This window comes from Lepidothrix coronata, unplaced genomic scaffold, assembly GCF_001604755.1.
Source record: "Lepidothrix coronata isolate B3197 unplaced genomic scaffold, Lepidothrix_coronata-1.0 Scaffold282, whole genome shotgun sequence".
Lineage (NCBI taxonomy): Eukaryota > Metazoa > Chordata > Aves > Passeriformes > Pipridae > Lepidothrix > Lepidothrix coronata.
The window spans coordinates 346,747-366,962 of record NW_016690462.1 but is presented as its reverse complement, the minus strand read 5'-3'; the positions used below and the strand labels follow the sequence as shown (position 1 = coordinate 366,962).

At 35.6% G+C, this 20,216-nt stretch overlaps 1 protein-coding gene across 1 annotated transcript in view; it reads right to left on the bottom strand.

Moving 5' to 3' along the window:
* AGMO (alkylglycerol monooxygenase) overlaps positions 1 to 20,216 on the bottom strand; it is a 190,525-nt gene that overhangs the window by 62,361 nt on the left and 107,948 nt on the right. The window contains exons 11-12 of the mRNA XM_017836706.1: positions 15,859 to 15,941; positions 14,759 to 14,864 (exon numbers count right to left, since the gene is read on the bottom strand). Of these exons, the coding sequence (XP_017692195.1) occupies positions 14,759 to 14,864; positions 15,859 to 15,941 (189 nt within the window). The remainder of the gene's footprint in view (positions 1 to 14,758; positions 14,865 to 15,858; positions 15,942 to 20,216) is intronic.

Below are 20,216 nucleotides of genomic sequence, written 5' to 3'. Positions count from 1 at the left end.
GGAACTACATGAGAACAGTCCTGTGAACAGATATTAACTTTTGATTCCTAGAAACATGTGACAGCAGTACCATTTAGCAATCCTTTTTTCCATAACATCTTTGATTTACCTGACAAATTATTTTGCTTTCTCTTCTCCTTCCTTTCATTGTATTACATTCTTTCAGACAACTTCACTTTATTTTTCTTCAGCCCTTCCCACCATAAAGTCTTCCAGTGTCCTTATGTCTCACTAGCACTTCAGTTATTTGAAGTTCTCTCCTGAAACCTTTCTTTATTGTTGCTCATATATTACTTCAGGGTTTCTATGGAGATAGTTTTTTCCTTCTTTCTGAAAATATTTTTAAATAGGTTTATTTTAGAGGGCCCTTTTTCATATGAAGAGAGATAATAAATAAAGTTTTGCCCAGATTAACGGGAAGTGTCTATACGGTTTTGCTCGCATCAGTCAGGACAGCCAATGGCAAAGATTTAAATCCTACTTAGCACCCTGATCTTTAATTCTTATGGCTATTGATTTATCACAAATATTTTTAATGAATTCTCAACACTACTTCAATTCATTCCTGCTTTTGCAGAAGACATTGGTGGTGGAAAACTTGCTATCTCACAGATGAATCCTCTCTGACAATAGTAAAGTAATTTTGTAGTACTAGAGCACTCTACTGACATATGACCAGGGATCCCATTTAGTCCCAGTTGCCAGAAAAATTTACTTTCATATGTTAAAAAAATATAAAAATCTTACCACCATGAACTCAGCAAGAAGAAATCTATTAATCTGTTGTATATTTGACCAGTTTTCTTTATATGAAATATATTTCTATCATTTTTGCTTTTATTCAAAAGATCTATTGTGTAGATCTTTAATATAAATAAAGTTATAAATAAATATAGTTTATTTTATGCCATTATGTAGGGCTCAGTAACATCAAGTTTTTAAGCCATCATGTACAGCTCAGATATACCATTTTTGTGCAAGCTTTGTCTTTGTTCTCTTTCTATACTCCTCTAGGTATTAATGCCAGCACAAATCTATCAATTCCCACCTCTCCTGAGACTCCCCATATCCACATGCACAGATTCTTTTCTAACAACATACCAGAGATAATTGGTCCTATCTAGAATTCTCATCCAGACCCTTGTCTTCTCATATCTCCAATACAGCAATTCTCTCTGCCAAAACCTTTATAACTTACTGATGTCCACCCAGAATGCTACTGAAATAAGTGGGTTTTAGATTGTGCCTTTGGCTATGTCATCCCTCTCTATGTACATTTTCATTAGCACCCTTTTCAAAAGTAAGCTAGTTTTCAACATTTTAAGGATCTTTTCAGCATACCTCTCTCTTCCCTAATTCTGTTAGCTCCCATTATGCTCAATTTTCAGACAAATGCTTTGGGATTTCTCCTCCAATGGTCCTAATACTGGTCCACATTTATCTGCTGTCTTTCATATCACGTTTACATTGAATATCCCCGGAAGCAGGACTATTGCTTTGTTCTGGGACTTGACAGTATCTCGTACAACTATTAGAATACCTGGATGCCAACTAGTTTGATTTCAGATTTAATAAAGGAAATATTTATTCTTAACCAGCGCATTGCCAACAGTGAATGCACTGATGAAGTGTTTTTCTACTTGCAGTCCAACCTCTCATTAGTACAATAAAATACTAATTTGCTGCTGTAGAGTGAATGGACAGCGCCATTCCTAAAGCACTAAATAAACAGTTGAAAAGTGTTTTCCTCTCTAAATATTTTGAATCAGAAATTATATAGATTTTCATATCTGAAAAGCATTTTTTTAAACCACGCTAGTCCGAAGAACATCTTAAAGGTCTTTCTCTTAGCGTACAATAACACCTGTAAGGGAAATATAATTGTTATCATTACTAAAGAGATTTATTTACATTGATGACTCCACAGTTTTTCTCAATTATCTTATCAGGGAGAGTAAAGAAACATAAAAGCAAGTCACTAAACTATTATCATCTATTAACAAGGCAATCTATTCTTCTGGTCAGCAACATACTTCAAAGTGCATATTCAACCACAATTTTTTAATTTTTTAGTCCTCTCATTAAAATAAAACAACGAGGTGTTTCATGCATTTCATGTAATGCTAAGTGTTCTCTAAAGTTAAGAAGTACAAAAATGCTGGAGCTCCAGAGAGCTGGCATTACTTAAAAATTATTGTACATGAATAGCTGCACATGCATAATTATATAATTGCACTTGATGGCAGCAATAGCACATAGAGAAGACTATTAATAGCATGTGAAATTTGCAGAAATCTCATGAAGACAAACAGCCTCCAGAAGTATGAAGAGGTGGCACTTGGTACAGAATATATTTTAGTTTTACCTTTCAGTATGACAATTATCATGAAAGAAAGGATCAAAGGCAAATGGCACAGCTGGCAGCTTCAGAATAATTTAAGAGGTGTACTGGCAATAGCTTTTTGGTTTCAGTAAGATGGACTGCATTAACTGTAATAGGGAAACGATGGTGGAGAAAAGTCATACAGCATTCTTGCCTGGCATTAGTACAACATTAGCTGAACCTGCACTTTAGATGACTTCATACAAATTTCAAAGGAGAAAACTTTTGCTAATGAATATTAACAATAGCAATGTCTTCTCTGTAGTTTGGGACAGAACAATCCAGCACCATGTTTAGGCTTAAATCACTGATTCAGGAACTCATGACTACTGGGAAAATAAGATAAGTATGTGCCTATAGCATATTGAACCATGATTCCATGACCTTGCCCCAAACTACAAAGAGATAATCTGTCTGCAAGGACATGGCAAAATACTTTAGAAATCAGGGCATCTGGGCTGGAAAGATACAATAGAAGCTTTGCAGATAATGCTGTATAAACCCAAGGCTTTTCTCTCATTTTCCACTCTCCTTGTAAAGCTTGAATTTTACAACATTGCAGGGCTCACATAAGCAACTTCTTATCATTCAGTACTTCCTTAACAAAGGAAGTAATAAGAGGAGTTTGGGAGAATACATTCTCCAAAATCCTCCCTACTTTCCATCCTTACCCTAACACACTCTTAGATCATTACAGGTACCCTTTGGACCAGCTGTGCCCTACACAGACTGGAGAGGGTCTGTTGTGTCCACCATTCCCCTCTGCCATTTCTTTCCACTCCACTTTTAACCTGGCTAATATTGGAATATGCCTGTTCTGTTCAACAAAGAATAATGTTGCATTTGATAATATACTTGACAGTCACCAGTTTCCAAGTCCTTCCCTCAAAAGGGACCACACTTTGGACTAAAGGCAAAACTGAGTTGACATTCAGCAGAATTTTGAAGGGTATCAAGCCTGCCTTTTTTCTTAACAATTAAGCTAGCAACATGGTTCCCTTTCAACGACAGTTTTCCAAAGATGATTTACATTCTAAAGACTCCATCTAAGCCAAAAGGCAAACATTTGTCCACACACGTACAGTTCTGAAAATCAGAACCTCTGCCGCCAAATCTATTATGGGTTCTCTGAAATTATTGGCATATATGCCCAAATATTTTACAGTCACAATATGCTTTTGTGTAGAGTTTAATAGTAAGGACTACTGCAAAAAGCAAAAGAAAAGCACGAAGATCATGTAATTTGATCTCCCAAAAGATCAAAATAAAAAAGGTAGAGCATGTAAAGTAGTTGGTTGTGCAGGTTTTATGTGGACTGTCCAGGAAAAATGGACCAGTTTTGCTTGCATGCTGCTTTCACAGCTATAATTTTTGTTACTTTTGCAATCTGATGCTTTTGATTTTTATTTGATGCTAATAAGTTCTGAAAGCCAGAGAGCTTACAAAGCCAAAAAAATAAACCTGGATCCACTAAAGAACCTGTTTGCCTCCTTAACTCTTCATGAGCCAGGAGTGAAACTGTCAGTTTTACATCACTGGAATGAGCAGATTTGATTCATTTAGAGAATTTAGACTTTTTATAAAAACTTGGTAGAAATTAGCAATTATTTAGAAGGTGATAAATAGTCCAATAAGATCCTTGAAAAAATCAAGGAATGACGGCACCAAGTTATATACAAATAAAGGCTATGTAACTGTATTGGTTCTATCACTATTCTTAATCAGAGTACTCTAGAATTATTTTATCTGTTTCCAGTGAGTTACCCTTGGGTAATGTATAATGACAGAAATAAATCAGGGTGTGATACCTAGGACTGTGCTAAAACTAGACAGGTTTTGCTTTTTTAAATATCCAGTTTCCCTCTGTTAATAGAAAGCTTCTTACTGCAACATCAAGAGCTTCAGGTAGCCACTTGCTTACCTTTCTCTGCTCTTAGAAGTATAGATCCGACAATTAAATCAAAGAATTTATTTCTTGAAATGTGTAATTTTGAGATTAATGGACTCACGGCAAGTTGAAGACTTCTGATTTTATTTTAAATGGAGAAGTTTGAGTGAGATGTTTTTGTTTTGGCCAATAATTTGTTCTGGTATTTGACTGTTCTTATTTTATAATAGTGGGGTGAAAAAAACCCCAAAATTTAAAGTGAAAAAAAAAGTGTATCAACTCAGGCAGAATGAAACATTTTAACTTCAGTTGTTTTTGTTTGTCTTCCATTTTGTAAAAGAAGTGAAGAAATTTCCAGTTTCCAAGGACATAAAAATATTTTGTAGGTTTTGTTTTATTTTGATTTGGTTAGTAAACTACAAAATAAAATTTTCCTTAATCCTCTCCATTTCCTTTAGTATCTTTTCCATTCTCACACATAGATAAAAAAAAAAAAAGAAAAAGCAATGAAAGGGACGAGAAGGAGAAAGGACTATTGTATCCTTTTAGTTAGAAAAGTCTCAAATTTTTTTCAGTGCTTGTTAAAATATATCAAAGCATATGCCATGTTTTTTCAGCAAACTGCACATTTTAGACTGCTATCCAGAGGGCATGGCAAATTCTAGCAAGTTGTAGCCTAATTTTAAAATTTATGAAGCTCTTCTCAGATGTTGGCATCTTGGTAACACATTTTTAGGTCCAATTCACAAGTCTGACAGATGAATTTCTGCTTTTTACATGTTTTATGGTCGAGGGATGTATTTCAATAAGCCTCAGATAACCCCAGAAGCTAACTACCATCCATACACATAGTATGGAGGATACATTTGGAATGGATTCAGCTTAGGGCAACACTTTCATTAGAAGCAAAGATGGCCCATCAAGTTATTACAATTATGCTCCTGAACACATCTCATCCTGTTCTAGAATGTTCTCAGGTGAAGACAGCAGAGAACTTAAAAATATTACGTATACATATAAAAACTCCTGAGTTTTCTAAACAAGGCAACTGTTTAATAGGCTTCACTTGTAAGTGTAGAAAAAAAAGTGACCAGGAACTTAACTAGGATGATGGGAACTCTATTCACTGCTTACATAGTGCATAGAAGTGGGACAGGCCCTTTTATGTATGCAGAAAGGCAGGTATGTTCCCCAAAATATTATAATTTAACTGTGTTGGCCTCAGACAAAGGGAAGTGGAAAGAGTTATGGAGACAGGTAGGTATAAAACAATGCAGTTAATGGCCAGATTCTGCTTCTTAGCATCCTGTTTCACTGCCACTTTTAACTGTTTCCTAATATCTGTCCATTCTTTGTAGCCAAACTACATGAAGCGAACAAGAAGAAGAATTAATAGATCTAAAGATTTATAGTCATATGCAGTGAATTCAAGTAATAGCTAAGGACAAAATATAGCATCCTCTTCTCCAAAAAATCTAAAATATTCAAACTAAAACCAGGCATTTTCAACTGCGTATTAGCTTCCAATCAGCAAAATTAACAACCTATTCCAGGCATTTCATGGGTTCCACATGAAGACAAACCAAACAAATTCTGTCAGGACAGATGTGATCACTCTCAGACTCTATAGGGGGTTGCTACATTATTTTGCCTTGGTTTCAAGTGATAACTAGAGCTTTACATTTAGTTTTTTCTCATAACACCTATTTCCAACTTTTAAACATACAAAATGTTTTGTGTGTTCTGCATTTGGTAATCAGCTGTTAAACATAGCATTTGTTAATCTTCTTTCATCAGGCAATTTTTATTTGGCATTGGCAAGAGAAAAAAAATTTAAAACATTCTCTTTGTGCTCCACAATACCCAAATATAAAACCAAATATAGCATTGTTGCTTTCTCTATATTCCCTTATTCCCTCACTCTAAACATCATAGAAAACAGAACTTGTACAAGGGAATGATACAACAAGGCAGTAATACAGAAAATAAATGACAGCACAGATAACAGCTTGATTTTATCTTACTGATCTACCGCCCACTTTAGACAAGAGGGACTGGCTGGTTAGAATTTAGCATGCAATTGCCCAGATGTCATGAACTAGTTTTCAGGCTCTGTGGTTATTTCAGGTACTGCTAGTAGAAAAACAGAGGCTGAATGTTTACTGTGCTTTGTTGCTCATAGGAAGCTTCTGAAAAAAATAGACTGAACAAAAGATAAAAGATAGAATTTGTGATTAAAGAAAAAGTACTAAAACATATTATAGAACACTTTGAATGACTTTCTGCTTTCTGACATACAGGTATTGATTTAGATTTCCAATGGCCTATGTTTCAGTCTAATTCTGTGCATCCTGCACAGACACTGTTGCAGAAATGCTAAGTTTTCACAGCTGCTGTGTTCTGCTCACTGTTACAGAAGTGGGAAGGGACATTTATGGGAAGAAGGGTCTTGTACCTCCATTTCCCTTGCAAGACATAAACATTGAGTAACCCTGGACTGCATGTGTTTTTTACATTTGGGTTTTCTCTATTTAAATCTTATGAGACAGAAATATCCAGAATGCTTTAAACACTAGGTTGGTTCTTTGTGGTCACATTGTACCTGCCAAATCCAGATCTATTCCACATCAGAAACAGCTCGTTTAATTAAAGTTCTTATCTCCTAAAAGTTGATTCAATCCCTCTGCCTGCCATGTTGAAGATAAAATTCAAACTAAGTCATCTGTCTTCATGGTCTTGGGAATGCAGATACAGCTCTCCTCTCTTTCAGATTAGGATAATTCCCACCTGCCTGTTACAATAGCTTTGGTGGCACGCTATTTAATTTTGCATATCAGGTTGTCCTAACAAGCACATACATAGAGGTGAGCTTGATGGGCTAAAGACAGCCAGGTCCCAGAGAACATACACATCCTGGCCTGGCACAGTGATGCTGGAAGGTTCCCCGCTCTAGGGTGTTCTACGTGGTTGGGGATACCTTCTGCACTCATCGGACTGCATCTTCTGCTTCTCCCCACACAACCTGTGTGGATGGGAGATCTCAGCAGACAAGCCAGTATCTTTCTTTCAGGACACAGGAATTGCCCATCCTTTATTACCCTACCTTTGACTCTTAGAGACTGCAATGTACTTTCCACTATACCTTTAAATCATCTTTGAACGTAAAATGTATGAGAGTGTCAACAGACCAGTAAGCAACGGCTCTGTCAGCAGTAGGAAACACATCTGCTCCAACTGCCTTTGCACCTTTCCTATAGAACCCAAACAGCTCAAGGTCTCTATGTATGCCTGCCTCTCACTCCAATGTATGCCAGCACTGCTTGTCTTGTGATGCAGAGGTGCCTCTGTGCTAACACTGATAACTAACACTGCCAACATGCATTCTCTGAGTGTGTCTTTTCTGGAAGTACTTTAAGCTCTAAATTTAAAGGGAGAAAAAAATTAATTAAAAAATACTGTACAGATTAGATTTCCTCTGTGGAAGAAACCAGGTATGAAACAAATTTACACATTTGTGCATTAAAAAAAAAAATAAATTGCTCATTAATACTCTAGTACTAGAACTGCAATTGCACAGACAGTAACATTTATCCATGTGGAATATCTCAGTTGTCACCAGGGACTAATGTCGGTGAAGCAATTCACTGGTATGGACATTTCTATCATTATCCATGTGTTATTGTGATGTAGAAAAGAATGTAGTTTGACGGGGTTTGTAGCATTACTGGCTTTTAGAAAAATTATGCTTTGACTTATGAACCAAACCACTCAGTAACAATGTGTGTGAAATGGTACAGCTTCATTTTTACAAAGACACCCTCAGATGTATAACTGAACATTAATAATCTCATTGGCATGTCTGTTATCTTTAAAATCCAAATCACTGCATACAGTTTCAAGCCAATCACTAACTGCTTTGGGCTAAGAAGGGTCAGAAAATAAACTTAACTATGAATGTGTTGACAGAAAAAACACAAAATTTCAGACAGCATACGTGAATATGTATTTTTTATCTTCACAGTACTACCTTGGCTTTATCTTTGACTGCATGCTTCTGATTTCCATTAAGTATGACTACCTCCTTGTCTTGTCAAGCAATTAAAGTGACAAAAGTAATAGCAGATGCTTCTTTCATACTTAAAACTACAGCAAGCAGACCATAGCTTGCATTTTATTACAACTGCTCTATACAGCCTAGTAATTGCAAGGTAATTGAAAAGATCCTGATAATAAACCACCAGTTTACTTTTTTTTGAGACAAAATAAATATGTAACCCAATTCTGGCTTCATTTTAACAACATGTTAGATGGTTTCCAACTTGTCTTGATTTTTGTTTTATTTTTATGATTGTAAATAAACCCTGGAAAATTCCTTCCCCAATTTTACCACCTGAAACTGCAGCTGTTGGCTGACACTATCAAAGCCTCGCAATTCCAAACTCACGTGCAAATCTCATCAAGTGCAGACACTTCTAATTGATTCCAGAAGTTTTTCTTTTGCTAAGATCAGCAGGCAGAAGAAGAATAATGAGCAGCTTTTAAGCAGAGGGGGGAGGGTGTTGAGCTCAGAGAGTGGAGATTTTAAAAGCTCCAGCTCAACTGCTCTGCCAGAAATGTGGAGCAATTTTACGGTCAATTGGCCGGAGCATCTGGAACTATACATCATAGTCTTTAGTTGATGGTGGTGAAGCCGACTCTCAAACTGGCTAAGTCTAAAATCAGTAATGACTCTGCTGTCACACCTAAGTGGAAACTAACTTAATCCACTGCCAGATTTTACTGTGACTTTTTCTAAGGGACATTATTCCCCTTAGGGCAATTGTCAAGAATATTAAAAGTCCAGTCCCTGGGATACACTGCATGGCATAGCAAACTCTTCTGAATGAAGCTAACATAGAAAAAAATTATTACAACTTGTGTTTATTTAATTCCATGTGTGTTGACAAGGTTTTTTATCATAAGGCAGTAGAGTTTCCTTCCATCCCCAGTTTCATTTCTAAAATACATTTGAAATACACCAGCCAATCTAGTTAAGGCACAGAGGCTGCATAAATGCTGAGGCCATAAATCATAACACAGGGCATGGAGCTTTAACCTTAATGGAAACCAAATATGGGATATGCGGCTCTTTGAAATGTGGCACACATGATCATAATGAGGGACCAAGGAAAAATGCTACAGAGTAGAAAACCATCATTGATGGAAATAAGTTCTTATGAGTAAATGTTTGTTTTAAGTCAGTACTCATAAGTCAGTATTCCAACGCTGGTAAATTACACTAAGAAACAAGTGAGGTAACAGCAACTCTTTGTACGATGAAAAGAGAAAAAAGTAGCGTGGTAATATATCACATTAAGAGGGACTTCTGTGGAACACAGGATACAGTGTAAATCAGTTCTTTAATAAAGAGATATTTTATATTTTATCCAGACCAATTAGTTGCCATGCCATAAGACACACGTGAATTGCATCAAAGATCAGAGAAGCAGTCCATTTGGTACAGAATACTGTCTCCAAAAGTTTTTGCAACAGCTGAATCTACCAAGTTCAGATACTCTGGAGGCGTAAATAAACAATTTGACCACAACAAAGCTTATTTCTGCCTTCATTAGTTAAGGGCTGAACTATACCCTGCAGCACAACATTCTGTGTAACTTCCAAAGCTAGTTATATTTCTAATGTACCACACCCCCACATAAAACAAAAAAGAAAACAAGTTATGAATTTAAAACATCACATGTATATACAGTCTCTCTTTTTCTCTCTTTTCCTCCATGACAGTTGCCCTAGATTTTTGTCCTTCCTACCTGTAAATTAATGCATGCCTGCCAGATAAATGAGCACATCAAGACAGACATCTATTTCCTCCTCCAGCTTCCTCACTCCTAGCCCCTTAGTTTAAGAGTCTTTCTCAGTACTGAGTTGCAGCCACTATGAGAGTTTTTGAAAATATTTAAGACAAGAGTTCCAACAACATGTCAATGGCTTTCATTTCTACTTGCTCCTCATTAGTACTACTGTCAAATAACAGCCAGTGCTTGACCAAATTCAGCTCATGGAATATGCAGGTTGATGCCAAACCAGAGCAGTTGGATGGAAACACTTTGAAGAGGTGCACCATCATCACAGATTTATTTTTACATATCATGCCTGCTGAACCGTCACATAACTGAACATACAAGCAATGTTTTCTGCTACCTCCAGGTGGTTAGAAGGCTCCAGGCCCAGTCTGACAGAAAATGATTTGGCTTTAGTAACACACACAATCATCACATTACACAGGCATGAAGTAATCAGCCTAAAGAAAACTAGTATAGGATGTGGCAGCACAGATTCTCAAAAAGAAACATATTGGCTCTTCAAACCAGTCAAATATATCTCTCTCTCTAACATTGAGGTTTTCACTGACCTCCACCCAAGAAACAATTTTCTTAGGATCTAAAAATTTCCTCATACATCACCACTTTTTTTTCTTAAACAAACGAACAAAACATAAAACTCCAAACAAACACACGAACCACAAACAATCACCCCTACTTCTTTCATCTAACCATCCATACAAAATACATTCAGGACAAGGTTAACAGAAAATGGATACTGAGAAACATGCACTTTTCTACCTCCTGTAGTCACTTTTGTGATAATGATAGCTTCAAATTATTTTCTTGTTTGTAGAAGGAAAGGGCACTGGGAGAGATCCCCATGAGCATATAATTGAAGGATTTCAAATACAATAGCAGAGAGAACAATATATTTAAATGATCGGAAAAATAACATCATTTTCATACAGAACCAAAGCTGGTAACACACAACTTTGAAGTATCAGTAGAGCAAATGCTGGTTTTTTATTAGACTGCAGACACAGTTAACAATCATATTAAAATATAGCTTTAAGTCCTTTCTTACACCCCTATAGCTTCCTTTTACTTTCACCTTCCCTGAACCTTAGCATTAAGAATCTCACCTGCTCCACAGGAAGTTTTGTCACTTATCTGAAGAAAAATCTTTGGCTACCTGTTAGACCAGCTGACTAACCCAGCTAGCAGGGCAGCAAAGAGGGTAAGAGGCTGGAGCCAGAGGACAGGACTGCTCCTCCCCCTCAGACTGCCATCATTAGCTGCTTTCTTCACGCCCATCTGAGCTAATTTAATGGAAAGTGGGAAAGGCTTGCTCCTTGTTTCCTCTGTTCTTCTCCCTTTTCTCACTGATCCCCTAGTTTTCTCTCATTTCTTCTTTATTTTCCCATCTAGTTTCCACCCAGAAGGCCTTCCTCCAATGCACCAGTTCTGATAACTGTCAGACCTTCTTATGAGCCAAATGCAATCATTTGCAGTTTAAGGCACCTATTTTTGCTAGTTAGAATACCCTGCAAATAGTATTGCAAAGTTATTTATTTCTGAAATCTTATCTACTGTCTCTAAAATAGTCATGAGAAATATGAACATATGAAACATAGTAACAGAAAAAGCCCACATGTATAGACAAGAGTCACATACTTTTTCACTAATAATTGAACATGCCATTGGTAAAATCAGTCCTGCACTTATCTGCTGCAATGTGCACTGTTAGCTTAAGAATTCTGGGACAGAATTATCTGTTAAATTCTAGAAACACTGAATAGTGCCATCATGTCTCTTGCAATTAATTTCTCTTCATCCCTAAGTAATTATGCCCTTGAAGGCATAATTTATAGTAAAAAAAATCTCAACAGAAATTCTTTTACATGATGTTGTGTGTTCATTCTTGAACGCTGGATTACTAAAGCATTATTTGGTAACATATAAGGATAAAAATGTAAGGAGGACATCCTTTGATATATTTCATATTACAGATTATGAGTACTAGAAATATTATATTAAAAAGATCCAAGTCAGCTAAATCTAGGTGTATGCTAAAGACGGGATATTTAGACAAGGAAAACAAAAATTTTTAAGAGGATGTGAAAGTGAAACAGAGCAAAGGAAGTTGAAAAGCAAGCAGATAAAAATTACCAGGACATATGTAGCATAAATTAAAAAACCTGCATCTCTAGGTTTATGGGCCACAAAAGATATTCAAAGTTTTCTATACTATCATACTATTAAGGATACATAACTTGTTTGAATGCTGAACAGAAACAATTTTAGGATAAATCTTAAACCTAATTTCTGGGGAAACAATTTGTTTATTTATTTATTATGCTTTCTGGTACTGCTATTTTAAAATGATCGGCTCAATCTCAATATTGAGATAAAACATTAATGTTTGAAGACTTCTCAACATGAATTGAAAAATCTTCATCAGTTTCTATTTGCTCAGACTTTTTTTTAACATAAACTCCATTAGACACATAAGAACATGACTAACATGAATCAAACTGTATAATGCATTGGGAGCAAAAGCAGATCATTTATTTTAAAATGGGGGATACTTTGGAGTTCATCACAAGCATTCAGACTAAAAAAAGAAAAATATTTTTCATGACGAAGATGGCGAAACACTGGAACAAGTTGTCCAGAAAGGTGGTAGTTGCCCCATCCCTGGAAACATTCAAGGTCGGCTTGAATGAGGCTCTGAGCAACCTGACATAGTTGAAGACGTGTCTGCTCATTGCAGGGGATTGGACTAGGTGACCTTTATAGGTCACTTCCAACCCAAACTATTCTATTATTCTATGATTCTATGATCACAATAGCTATTAATATCACCAAATTGTCGATTCATGATAAAATGTAAATCCCAATTGTGGACATATTGGCATCACTCAGAAACATTATCTATTCTGGTCTCCCCAACATCAAATTATTTGAAAGACAACTATTCTTTCAGAATTTTCAAAGCAAAATTGTAAGCAAGGTACTCCTGTTTCTTGTGACAAATGGACTACCAAACAAGGGACTGCGCCAAACAAGGGACTAAAATAAGAGCAACAAAGAACTGTAATATCAAGGATAAAAGGAAAAACATTGCACACAAGAAAGGATAGGAGAGTACAGCGGAGAAGAACTCGAGATGACACTAAAGTCAAATTTTTTATGACAGAAAAATATAACAAATTGAGTAAGAACCATAATTCCCTACAAACAATAGAAATAATAATATGATAATTTTACTTCTACTCATTTCTTAGTAAGAAACACCATTACGTATGAATACACACAACTCAGCAAGTTATGAGAGTGTATACTATGACATATAATTCTCCCAAAATTCAGTTAGAATGCCCAAATAATTCAAGTCTGAAAGTTATATCTCAAGGCTTCTAGGATTAGGTGCCAAATTTTAGAATTTGTAGCTACAAGCCTGTCTACTTTATTAGGCTACTCATGAAATAATGCAAACATTTCCCAAATTATATTTAGGCAAGTAAAACCCTTAAAATATCTGCTGAGTTCTGGCAGACTCCTATCAAAGCAATTCAAGAGCTGCTTGATTTATACACCAAAGCTTTGACAATGTAACAATATGGGGGGAAAATTTAACAAATTCTCAATTAGTGGCATTTGTCTAGCTTTAAATATTGTCTAATAGTTATTGTTTCCTATTCCAGGTAAAAAGAAAAAAACAAAAAAACACCCAGACCCACAGCAGTAATAGATATTTTTCATTTTTCTATTGCCTGTTCCCTTAGAAAAGCAGGACAATCAACACCATGACCAGAAACCTCCAATTAGGAAAGTTGCTATAAATTTTGCAGATGTTTCAAGTCAAACGAACCATTTTGAATCTGGTTGAGTCTCAGTCCCTACTGTTTTATTTGATTTTTTTCCAATTTTAATCCAAAAAGTAGTAGATAACAGTTCTATTAGTCCATCAACCTATTCATAACCTTACTGAACACAACCTTTGCTGGTAACCAACAGTAGGGAGCTTGGTAATGTTATTCAGATCAGAATCTCATTAATGATTATTTTAATTCTGATACTATTAAAAGGGTCATTAAATGCTAACTGTACTGGAAAAAGAAAGAAAGATTAAAAAGCTAAAGACACAGGATAAAAATGAGTGCTAAGAACACAAAAGCAACCAGACTTAATCAGACTATAGATATATTTAGTTCAGTATCCTCCTTTGTCAATGGCTAAAAGTATGTTTCTGAGGTAAAGTCTAAGTACAAAACAAAATATTTTATATTGAAGTCTTCCAGACTCCAAGCATTTCCAGATTTCTCTCATAAAAGGAGAATTAAACAATTCAAATTCAGCAATTCATTTACATTATTCTCTTCAAAGCATATGGCCAGTAATATATTATTTTCACAAGAAATGGTAAATACACACTTCCATGATTTTTTTCCAATGGAAATTGTCATCTCTGTAGCAAACCCAAATAATTTTCTTACAAAATGATCATAAAAAATGAAGGATAAAGAGATAAGAAAAAAACAATGCTCAAATAGTGTAACAAAACATAAGAAAGCAAAATATAAATGTTTAGTATTTCTGCTTTTTCTGGAAAGATAAAAATCTAGAGTAATCACCATAGACACTTCAAAATAAATGTCTTACCTCATATGCATAGCCCAAGAAAGAAAATTGACTTCTAAAGTAGCCAAGTTTGTAAATAACTATGAAGACTAAGCAGCGGATGATTTCCAGAATTCCTGCTTTGGACCTAGAAAAGGGAATCAATTCAGATTAACATCCAATCTTTTCTTTTTTAACTTCAGTGAAAAACTGAAAGTAGAATTAGTCTGTGATGTCCTGCATCAAGTCATCTTTTATAAACTTAGAGTTAAGTTTTTATAATATACACCTTTTCATGGGTCTATTTCTATAAATTTTACTAATTCACATTATTAACTCCCTTAATTATACACATATATGTCATACTGACAGATTTTTACCTATCCTGAAAAAACTGTTCAGTCCATAAAAATAAAATGTATTCCTTTCTGAAAATACAATGAACAGCAGGTGCAAAGCAGTACTGGCCCCTCAGTCTCAAAGGAAGCTTCTATTCCACATTTCTGCTCTGGCAGGGCAAATAGTTTCTTTGTAAGAAACTAGGCCTGCCACTTACCCTTCTGTAGGACCACAATGCCTGTATGCCCTACTTCATAATGTATGTCTCACTGGGCTTGTGTACTCAACATCCAATTTCATTTGAACCCATACTGATTAAGTTTAGTCTTAAGTCTACACAATCTTCCACATGATATTGAGTCTACTGTGAGCTACATTGTGTGCTTTTCATATACCATCACTATATCTGTCACCTCTGGCATGCTACACAGGACTGACACGGTATGATCGCAGTCTGTCCCTGAACAGCTTTGGGACAGCTGGCAGGTCCCACTCACCTGACAATGTCCCAAACCCAGAGGTGTGGACCCAATAAATGCAAGCACAGTGGGAGACATGACTAACCCATCCCAAAACTTTTCTGCAAGGGACAATACAAATGCAGCCACCAATTGCTATGGGAACACTCCTGTATTTAGATGCTGGCTAGTCATGTGCTATTTTCTAGTCTACAGAAAACAACATATGTGTCCAAGTATATCTGTATTTCTTTATCGATATAAATTCTGACACACTTGAGATTTCCATATAATTATAATAATACATAATGAAAGAAGAAAAAAACCCTATGTTTTGTATCTTACTTATTCTCCATAAGTAGTCCAAAAGAGGCCAGGGACAGAATGATAAAGCCAATTCTCAGGAGAACAGTTCCCTGTGATAACATCTGTTAAAAAGTAGGCAAAGAATTCATTTAGAGTAATTTGCTGAAAATAAACTGAGTTTGTACAGAACAGTAGCTTCAAATTCCTCATTTAGTGGTGTTAGTGTCTGCTTTTAAAGTAATCTATCTGGAGTAACCACCTTAATAGTTGTTTCCTGAATGCTGCATTTCCAAAATAATGTTTCATGTTATCCCCTTGTGCACTTTTTGTTTTCCCAAAGTTACTTGAGTCCCTTATGACTTTAGAAAGAGGGAACAAGTTATTTCTAGACAAAAATCCCAGCATCCCTGTTCTTTTATTTTCATCTTATGCTACCAGGTCTTTACAATAGTCATGTATGAATCCCAATGGACACCAAAACCAATGTATTGGTGAGAATAACAATTCACATGACATGATCATATTTGAGAAGAAACAAAATTAATGTTTTCCCTTCATTGCAACTAAACACTCATTTCCCAACTCAACAAAACCCTTCAATTCATATCATTAACTTCAATCAGACCTAAAACATTTTTTAATGTTAACATGTGTGTGAGTACTTGGATCAATAGTAGAATAAGGACTTCTGTCCTTAAAATTTACATAAAAATGATATAACTAAAATTCAGGAAAACAGAAATTATTTTGATTGTAAAGTTTTAATTTTTTCATTTACTAAATTTTCTTTTGTATTCTACACAACTGCCTTTGAAAATCAAATATTTAATCTGTTTTATTATTTCCTCCTTGACTTTGTCAAATATTAGTTTTTTCATTAAAAAAAAAACAAACGAAACAAAAGTAATGGATCTGAGTTGTAGGAATCTTTTCTTGCTTCAACAGCAACACAGTTTGCGAACAGCATCTTGCACTTCCACAATGCAAGCATTGGAAAAATAAAACTCTATGAATGTCTGCCCTGATTTCAATAAATCCCATTCAGTGACATGCCCAGCTTCCTTCAGTGGTGGCCCCAACCCCTTGAAGAGATCTAAGGTAAGGATCTGTGAGCGTGGGAGGCCACAGGAGGATATTCTCAAGTTTTACAGCTGTGTGAACTTAGAGTGCCCATGTTTGCAAAACACATCAAACCACACACTCGGGCTGGAAAGCTTTCTGTTGTTTTACTGAAGAATCACAAACACCTACTTAGCTATCTTTAACAAACAGTTATTGAACAAAGAAAACTCAATCCCAGCAATGTGCAAGCTGAACAGCAGCCTCACCAGTTAACAAGCCAGAACACAGGTCTCACAAATGACACCTGTCAAGCCACTCTGTTTCACAGATTTATACCAGGAGAGAATCAAACTTATTACTGCATTTCTATATTTCCAACCTGTTCCATCCCTCCTGATGATAACTCTTCCACTGTTAGCATGAAGCAATTTGTTTTGAAGTGACAAAATGTTTGGACAGAGTTTTTTTTATAAAAATCAGGCACAGATTCTATTTGAATTTAATAAAATGAGAAGTTCTTTAACGGTTCATCTAGTCACAGTGAGTTCAACTCCCACTTCAGCTTCCTGTAGAAACTGGGTCATACAAAAATTCAAGAAGTGAGCAAAGAAAAACATGATTTGGCAAAGGCATAAGGGAACTCACCCATAAATTTCTGAGAAATGCTTTGATATGTTTTTCAATGATTGTTACTTGTCAAATAAAGGAGTTTTCCAGGGAACGAGGACTGGAATTCAAGACTTTTCTCCTTAGAGACTGTCCTGACTTTTAAGTTGAAGAACTACACCTTTTTTTTTAAACCTAATCATTCTGGCCAGGTGGTTCAGGTTTTGCTTTGTTCCCAGTGTGATGCACTGGGTTCCGCAGACTGCCTTAAAAATGTTCCCACAGTGGTAGGGCACTATTCCGAGAAAAAGAGGGTAAGGTTTTGTATCTCTCTTAGGCAGGAAAGAGAACTGAACAGCAAAACCAGATTTCAATCAAGTTCTACATTAGAATATATAGCTAAAATCACACTTTATGGAAAATTAATGAAACTGCAATGGTTTTCATACAAGAGCTAACACTTGCTTTCATGGAGGATCCAAGAGTACCTGCTATGAATTAATAAGGGTGTCCCCAGTTTCCAGTTTAAAAATGCTGCATGATTTCATACTTTTCTGCCTTCCCATGTTTATGAGCTGGCTACCATTAAACAACCAGTCACCAAGTCCTGGGCATCTGGGTTTCCTCGTGATTCCAGTTTCAGAAAACCGAGGTGCTGATTCATTCTACTTGCCTTTAAGTACCTCCACTGAAGTGCCTGAAAACCTATTATTAACCTACACTTTTGCTGTAATTGGTGAAGAGAGAGCATTTTGGGAATGATTCAATTTCTTGCTATTAGCTAGACTGCAAGTCTAAAGCCTAAATTTGGTACTGCAGTAAGAGTTATATTTGAGTGAGTGATGGAAGCACTTCCCCAAAGTAGACATTTTGGGGTCATATTTTAGTGGTGTTTTGACCCATAATTTCTATCAACTACATTTTTTCTTTGCTTAAAAATACATTTTATTTGACATTTACAGAAGAGTAGGAAAAAGAAATTAAAAATTACTCTTTTAAAGTTAACATATTTTCAGGAACAGTAACATTTTTTATTATCATTTTTCTATTATATTGTTGTTGATGAACATTGAAATAATTATAAGCTTGGTAATAGAGACATAACTTTCTCTCCACAAAGAAAGAAAGGAGTTGTGACCCTGCAAACTTCTTTTAAGCATTTTTTCAGACTTGCAAAAATGGAGCTCAGAGTTATCATTTGACTCTCTATATTTATCTAACCACAGAAAAATAAAGCATAGATTAAGAACTTGAAAGGAAATTAATAAATTGCATATCAGTTTGAAACATGCAGTTCCAGGGGAAAAAAAGGGGAGTAGAAATACTTTTTAATGTATGTTAGTCAATCAGAAGAATTGAAGCAACCTTATAACTTAAAAAAATCAAACTCAAATATAAACAAGCCTTTATATTTAAATGGTTAAAATGTTAAGTGGGGTTCTTTGGCATAATAACTACCTGAGCCAAGTGGGATCATATTTTATAGATTTGTTTTCTCAAGCCAATTTCCATTTCTGTTCAGACACTCTCCTACTTGAACCATAGTATTTTGAACACTAACTGTTTGTAAAATTCCATATGGTCAATACCCCCTGTGGACCAGAACATGAAGGACTGGAGAACTCTAAAGCACAACCTGCAGATCACAGTTAATTTCAAATTGCCACTATCATCAGATTCACACAAAAGCATGGCACTGTAATGCTTGAGCACAGTGTTGCAACTTTCCACTTCCCAAAACTTCAGCTTTCTGGAGGAATGAAGGGTGAGGCGTAAAGCCTTACTGGGAACCCTGAAGGTAGAAGGCGTAAGTTACCCTTCACTGTAGGTACACACACCACATTCACATACAACAAAAAAAGTGCGTTCCCTCATTTGTGCTCCTAGTTAAGGATTACCAAGGAATTTGCAGTGAAATACACCATGATGCCATTGGGAATAACAGGTTTTAGAAAACCAGCCATGTAGCATAGATTTTACTGTTATTATTTTGTTTCTCTTACAGCTTCAGTGGTATAGTTGTATGCTGCCTTGATTCTTTTATTTGCTTTCAAACATGTATCACCCTATGAAGTGGATGCTGGCAGCTGAGGCATCCATTTTCTAGCCACTACTCTACCAAAATCAACAAAATAGTCAGTGGGTTATATCACTAAACTAACATCCATATATTAAATCTATGCACTGCAAGCAGCAGTGTGAAAAGAATGTGCCTTTTACACCTTCATTAGAGCTAGCATCCTTGTTCCACTTAAACATAGTATGTATGGATGTATATATAAAATAAATGAGTATTTATATACTGGAGTATTTGTATAAACAGAGAAGCATGTGGGACCGCAGCAGGTTCCCCAATTACAAGTCAGCCACAACTTTGCAATGTGGTTATTGGCTGCAATCAAACAGAAAAAAATATTTCTGTTGGACTTTCATTTCATTGAAAGCATTAAATATAACTTTGAGCCTTAAAAAAGGAGGGGGAGGGGATTATAGAATTTAGTAAGAAGTTTACATGGCTTTGTAATCAATGGAATGCTACAGCATTATTATTTTATGTTTTTTTGTAATGAAAAAAAATAATTCATTTAAACAAAGGAAATGTTATACCAATGTACATTTAGATGAGCAATCAAATATTCCAAATTGACTTTTACATTTCAAAGAACTCAGATTGTTTTATTCCTTTTGAAGCATAACATAGATGTATTTTCTCATTCTGATTTGTTTCA